The 7587-nt window shown below is 40.0% G+C and overlaps 1 protein-coding gene across 1 annotated transcript in view; it reads left to right on the forward strand.

The window, feature by feature from the left end:
• Positions 1–7587, forward strand: part of Fam13b (family with sequence similarity 13 member B) — a 106080-nt gene that overhangs the window by 53555 nt on the left and 44938 nt on the right. The window contains exons 8-9 of the mRNA XM_023703374.1: positions 5041–5082; positions 6235–6390. Coding sequence (XP_023559142.1) covers positions 5041–5082; positions 6235–6390 — 198 coding nt within the window. The remainder of the gene's footprint in view (positions 1–5040; positions 5083–6234; positions 6391–7587) is intronic.

A 7587-nucleotide genomic window follows, 5' to 3' on the forward strand; every position in this document is an offset into this window, starting at 1 on the left:
CGAACCGCGGTCCCTGTGCTTTGCCAAGCTTGTTTCAAGTAGGTGCTTTAGACCACTGAGCCATCTCTCCAGCCCATATGTGTGCTTTTGTACATTTTTTTTTTAAATGTATTTAGTAGTATCTACAGGATCTCACTATGTAGATCAGACTCAGTGATCCTCCTGTTATCAGCCTCCTGCGTGCAGGGATTACAGGTGCATGTCACCACACCCAGTCTCTGTACAGTTTTTTTTATTTTTTTAAAATTTTATTTATTTATTTATGTGTGTGTGTGTGTGTGGCCAGCTCAGCCCACCAGGGGGCGGGGCCGGCTGGCATGTGGTGCTGGGGGATTGAACCGTGGTCCCTGCGCTTTGCGAAGCTTGTTCCAAGTAGGTGCTTTAGACCACTGAGCCATCTCACCAGCCCCCTCTGTACAGTTTTTAAAAAACATAATTTTGAAAATTTTATATTAAAACATGATGTAACACAATTTGTGGTATAGGCCCTCCTTTATATTTAGGGGTAGATCTGTTAGATTTGCTCTACCATTTAAGAGAGTCTCAAATGCAGAATTTCTCAGTCAGAGATCATAAATTTCTAATCTATGGATCAACTTAATGCCAGCAAAAATGCATGTAAATTTTACTTTTTTTTTTTTTTTTTGGTGAAACTGGGGATTGAACTCAGGTCCTTGCGCTTGCCAGGGAAGCGCTTATTCCACTGAGCCATCTCCCCGGCTGCATGTAAATTTTAATTATTTTAAGTTTGCTTTTCTGATTAGATGAATTTTTTTTTTCTGATTTTTGATTGTTTTGTGGGATTTTGTTTTGTTCAGTTGTTTGTTTATTGTCTTTTTGAGACAGGGTCTTATTATGCAACTCAGGCTGGTCTCGAACTCTTTATATAGTCCAGGCTGGCCTCAAATTCCTGACATTCTCCTGCCTCAAACTGAGTGCTGATTGCAGGGATTACCACACCTGGCTTTGTTTGATTCTTTGTGAAATACCTTGTGTTCATGAATACAGTAGCATTTTAGTATACTCTGATCTGACAGTAAAGGGGAACTTTTCTCTAACAGTTAAGCAGATGACCAACAGTGGCATATTTGAGAAGAAATGGAGAAGATAGGAGTACTACCAAAAATTAAACCATGGCTTTAGTAACAGACTGATAGCATAAGTAGCTGGGAATTAGAATTTTTCAGAAGCTGATTAAAGCAAGTTTATCAGAAACCACAAATTAAATGGTAAAGAGAAGATTGTTGGATTTAAATTTTTTTCTTATGTAGTATGAACTACATTGTCAGTGGATAATATTTATTCAAACTAAAATGAATATCTTAGTAGGTCAGGAATCATCTAAGGTTAGTAGATTGCATATATTATTAAGGATAGGGCCAGGGAGATGGCTCAGTGGAATAAGCGCTTCCCTGGCAAGCGCAAGGACCTGAGTTCAATCCCTGGTTCTGCAAAAAAAAAAAAAAAAAAAAGGATAGTACAATGGATTATATCACATGGAATTTTAACTTGTATAATAATTAATTCGTAGTTTAAATTTAAAATATAAATAATAGATTACTGCAGCAAATGTTAAAAATATTCTAGTCAATAGTACAAGTTTTTGGCCAAGTGTGGTGGTACCTGCCTGTAATACCAGCACTCATTCAGGAGGCTGAGGCAGGAGGATTGTTGCAAGTTGAAGATCAGCCTACAAAGTAAGCTCAAGCAAGGCCTGACTGCATAGTGAGCCCCTGTCTCAAAAAGACTACCCTCTTGGGCTGGTGAGATGGCTCAGTGGTCTAAAGCGCCTACTTAGAACAAGCTTAGCAAAGCACAGGGACCGCGGTTCAATCCCCCAGCACCACATGCCAGCCAGCCCCGCCCCCTGGTGGGCTGAGCTGGCCACACACACACACACACACACACACACAATAAATAAAATAAATAAATTAATTAATTAAAAAAAAAGACTACCCCGATAAAAAAAAATAAAATCTATAGTTTTAAGACTTTTTTATGTTTTGAAACAAGCATTTGTAGTGCAGGCTGGCCTTGAATCATTGTGATCTTCATGCCTCAGCCTCCCAAATGCTAAGATTATAGGTATGAGCTATGATGCCTAGTTTAAAAAATTTTTTTATAGGTGGAGGGGTCATGTTTGCCAAACAGGGATGTCTAATTGTTTTCTGATAAAACACTTGTGCAATTTGGTACAATTTTAGACTTTTTAAAGGTAAATGGGAAATTCTATTAGATTTTAGGGAAAATGGGAAATTATATTCATTTGGTTTCCTGCTGTGAATATCAAGAATACTAACTTGGTAATTGTTTTGTGTGTTGGTTAGAGAGTATATTTGTACATTTTTCAGAAGATCTGCATAGTACAAATTTGAATCAGAATTTTTTAGAAAAATGGTGAGGCAGCTACAGTGTTGTATATAAGCCAAGATGAGGAGTGGTACATGGGTCACTCCTCCCTGTGGGCAGGCATTGGTTCTGATGTCACATATGGTTAGGCATCTCCTACCATATGTTTTCCCCTTACTAGATAGTTCTTGGAATGACCATTGCCTTAGCAACACTAACTCCGGTATAGCATGTTACTGTTTGCTTAGTAAACATCTGATTTGTTATTCAGTGCCCTAACCAGCTCAGCTGCTTTAATCCCCATCATCATGACCCTACTCTACTTTCCCTCTACCAGGTTTTCTCTTGAATGAGAAATGTTAAAGAACCTGTTTCCCAAATCTTTTTTTTTCTTGTGGAACCGGGGATTGAACTCAGGCCCTTGCGCTTGCCAGGGAAGCGCTTATTCCACTGAGCCATCTCCCCTGCCCCCCTCACATCTTTCCAGAAAGATTTCATGAAACTCTTTTCCTGGGGCTGGAGAGATGGCTCAGTGGTCTAAAGCACCTACTTAGAACAAGCTTAGCAAAGCACAGGGACTGCGGTTCAATCTCCCAACACCACGTGCCAGCCAGCCCCGCCCCCTGGTGGGCTGAGCTGCCCCCCCCCACACAAATAAATAAAATTTAAAAAAAAACTTACTATGTATAAAGGAAACTGGATCCAACATACTAGCCCCCCATATAAGTTTCTCCTCAAAGACTCATATCTGCTGCCCATTGGCCTACTTTGACTATCATTTTCTGTATATTGAAAATGAGGATGAAGTTTCATATAGTCACAGGACATGAACTTTGTTCTCCAGTGAGGCCTTGCTTAGTGTTCCAGGGCACTGAGAAATGATGTGCTTCTGCTCTCCCAGAGCCTTAGTACAACCAGTAGCCTGTACCTGGAATTGGTGGGGATAAGCCTGACCCTGCAGAGAGCTGGACATCTGCCTTCCAAGCGGTGGAGTCACTGAGGAAATCATTAGCTTCCCAGGCATTGCCTCTGCCTCAGGCTATGCAGGCTGCCATAGGGTAACAGGCTGAATGGTCAAGTACTTCAGCTTGCAGGGCAGTGTGTAAGAGGTGGCGATAGTGCACTCATGCCCTGGAGAGTGTGTCAAAGATCATCTCCAGAACCCTACCTCTGTCTATAGTTCTCTTGGTATTACAGGGGTATGTTTCATCCTTGATGATAAAATGTTAGTGTTGATTGGAATTGGCTTTAGACAGCCACTTTTTCTTTCCCATTCCCAAAATGGTGCAAGGTCAAAAGAAATTACGGAAAAAAAAAAAAAAAGAAATTACGGGGCAGAAACTTTTACATGGGTGCTCTTGATACAGTGCTTGGAGGCAGCCAACCTTGGGCCCTCTGGCTCTTTGGGGTTTGAAATACAACTTCTGCCTACTTTTTATTTTTTTAGACAGGGTTTTACTGTGTAGTACAGACTGACCTTGATCTTGCTTATGTAGCCCAGTCTGGCCTTGAACTCACAGTGATTCTCCTAGCTTCAGCCTCCTGAGTCCTGGGATTACAGAGGAGTGCCACTTGTGTCTGGCCCTGCCCACTTTTGAAAGAGTAATTCTATTTGCTTTCTACAGAAGCTTGTATATATGGGCCACACTTCTGTCCAGAAGCTGTACCCAACTCATACCTCCTCTCTAGTCCCCCACCCCAGTTTCCCTGCACCTTGACAGTGTTCAGATTATGCCCCACAGCCACCAGGCCCATGCTGCCAAAGCCTGTGAGTTCTTGAACAGGTTGATGGGCCTCTGCTTGTCTGCCATAGTCAGTCATGAGTGGTCCTTTCAGTTATGTTTGGTTGCTCTACCTTTAGTCTCTAGTGCTAGTGTCATTTAAACATATCTTACCTCTTAACCTGACAGATGATTTTTTAAAAACCTGTATTTATGAATAGCTAATACTATTAAATTCAATACAGTAATTTTCCTCCAGCCTTGAAACAGGATGTTAAAACAGCATTTCCCCACATAAGCACAAGTTAAAGTACTGTAGTTGCGTATCTTGCCCTCATCCCAGTTTATCTATTTAAAGGCCTTTCTGTGTGAAAATCATTATTATTATTATTTTTAGAAAATTAGAATCATACCTTTAAAAATGCTCATACTACATTGTTACATATGTGGGTCACTTTTTTTAGTTTTAGAAGGTACTAAAATTTTTATTAATGGCAGGGGTTTGGTATTCCCAACTTGAGGCTGTGTGCATTTGGGCAAGTTAAATTTGAGCTTTATTTTTGTGGAAAGAGGGCAATACTTGTAACTCCTATAGTATTAACAGGTATTAAATAAGATAAATGCATGTCAAGCTTTAACACATAGTAAATGATACTTTAAAATTTGTTAGTGATATGTTAGTTCAAATTTATTATCTTTGTTTTTTTTTTTTTTTTTTTCCCGGAACCAGGGATTGAACTCAGGCCCTTGCACTTGCTTGCCAGGGAAGCGCTTATTCTACTGAGCTATCTCCCTGGCCCCATCTTTGTTAATACTTGAAACCTTACCAACAAGATCCATGAAATATTTCCAGTGGCACGTAGTGGAAACATGAAAGTTGGTACACACTCTCCTAGTTGTAGCAGGGTAATACAAATGGAAGCAGTTAGCAACACACTTTCATAGCTCATTTCTTTCTTTTTTTTTTCAGTGCCCGTATGTCTCCCACCAACATCTTACCAGCCTCTGCAGAGTAAGTAATAAACCTACAGAAGACAGCATTTTAGTTTTTGAGTTGCAAGTTTTTAGTGTTGCCCAGGCTGGTCTCAAACTCCTGCTGGGCTCTGCTGCTGGGTAGCTAGGACTTAGAAGGATGGGGCACCATACTCCATGGAGACAGATTTTGAAAAACAAAGTAAAATTTACTAGGTCTGGGGCGGCGAGATAGCTTAGTGGACTAAGTGCCTGCTTAAGCAAGCACAGGAACTGGGATTCAATCCATGGCCCTACATGCTGTACTGGCCCTGCCCCTGGGTACCTGCCTTAGAGACTGGGAGTAGTGGTGCACGCCTATAATCCCAGTGCTAAGGAGGCTGAAAACAGGAGTATTACTACCAGTAATAAATACATTAAAAAAGCAAATACACAAATACATAAAAAAAGTTACTGAGTCTTAAAGATTTTTTTTTTTTAATTTTATGTATTGCAGTGGGAGCAAATGAAGTATTTGCACATATTGTAAACAATAAAGATGAACTTTTTTCAGATGATTTTTTTGTTTGTTTATTTGTTTTGTATTTTAGGGAAGAGTCTACAGGGTGTTCGGGCTCTCACTACTAGATGGGACTTGCCTGTTTACAGCCTCCTAAGAGTTGGGATTAGAGGCGTGTTTACAGCCTTTCAAGAGCTGGGATTGAACCCCCAGCCCCTGGGCCTGCTTGCAGGTGCTTTAATCTGCTGAGCTATTTGGCCAGCCCTGGCTTCTGTATTGTGATTACTGAATTACTATTGTGAGGAGTGAATGAGAATGATTTTTTTCATTCAAATAATAATAGGGAAATTATGGTTGATTTGTGTTTAGGCAAACTTGAAAATGTAAGCCAGTATCATGTATTTTCTTTTATAGTTTACTCATTTGTATGCTATGATAATGTGTTTTACGTGTCATAAATTTTTTTTTTTTTTTAACTTTGTTATTGGTTATATAGGTTAATGAATTTTGTTTTGGCAGGTTTGTGCATCACCCCTGCCTGCCCCTGTGGTTGTGTGTTTTTTTGGGGGGATTAAACGTATGTAATAGGTTTTGCTCATCTCTTTCCCCTGTCCCAGGTTTTTAACATTTTAGGTTTATGTGGCCAAATGCCCAATAGTTTGACTGCTCTCATGAATGTGTTGTATTTTGTAGTGCTTTAGAAAGAACTATTAGAGTGGCTGTGGAACAGCACCTTTTCGATCTGCAGAGCAACATAGATCATGATCTTAAGAATTTAGAGCAGCAAAGCATGGTGTGTAATAATGAAGCAGGAAGTATTAGTTGTGATGAAGAAAGACCTAATAATCAGTAAGTAATACTTTATAATTTTTTATTGAGTTATATAGTAGTTTATTATCTTAAAAGTTTTTTTCTTAAATAATAGTCTCATCCTATTTGGGGATTTCTGAAAGTCAGTGTAAAAATGACACATTTGTATGTATTTGTGTATAAATTGTACACACTAAGTTAACATTGAAATTCTCCTAACTAGTCCATAAAGTATTTCTATTAAGTCCAACATAGCCAGGTTTTCCTCCCTGAACACTGGATGAAATGATAAGCTTACCCTTTTTTTTTTTTTTTGACAACCAGGGATTGAACTCAGCCCCTTGCGTTTGCCAGGCAAGCACGTATTTCACTGAGCCATCTCCCCAGCCCCTCATAAGCTTATCTTTAAAGGACTGTGTTGTTTGAAAAATAAGACTCAATCTTTGCAAGAGGTGACCACATTAAGAGGCAAGCAGTGGTCTCAACAGAGGTATAGGGACAGCAGATTGATAGGCCTTGTGCTTGTAGTTGTGTGAAATGGTAGACAGAATCATCCTTTGCAGTTTATCTTTTGCTTCCAGCCTTTCCCCTCCTTACTTTTTGGTAGTACTGGGGATCAAAACATATGTTTTTGGGCCAGGGATGTACAAATTTACAGCAGCAAAGTGGCCTGGCGCCTGCCTGGCAAGCACAAGGCCCTGGGTTCATTTCCTACTACCAAAAAGAAAAAAAAAGAAATCTAGGTTTTTGCAATAAGCTATATCTCCAAGCCATCAGCCCACCCCTTTTTTGAGACAGAGTCTTATTACTAAGTTACTAAATTGACCAGACTTGAGCTCCAGCTTAATGATCCTCATGCTTCAGCCTCCTAGAGTGCTGGAATTATAGGCATATGTCACCATGCCTATTTTCTTTCTTTTTTTTAAATTTATGTGTGTGTGTGTGTGTGTGTGTGTGTGTGTGTGTGTGTGTCCAGCTCAGCCCTCCAGGGGGCGGGGCTGGCTGGCATGTGGTGCTGGGGGATTGAACCGCGCGTGCGGTCCCTGTGCTTTGCTAAGCTTGTTCTAAGTAGGTGCTTTAGATCACTGAGCCATCTCACCAGCCCCACCATGCTTATTTTCTATGTATGATTTTGTTAGATTAGCTGTTGATTATTATTATTATTATTATTATTATTATTATTATTATTTGTATTTTAGTAAGGGCCTACAGAGTCTCAGTACGCAGATTGGACTC

This window comes from Octodon degus, unplaced genomic scaffold (assembly GCF_000260255.1).
Source record: "Octodon degus isolate 3935 unplaced genomic scaffold, OctDeg1.0 scaffold00169, whole genome shotgun sequence".
In the NCBI taxonomy this organism is placed as follows: Eukaryota; Metazoa; Chordata; class Mammalia; order Rodentia; family Octodontidae; genus Octodon; species Octodon degus.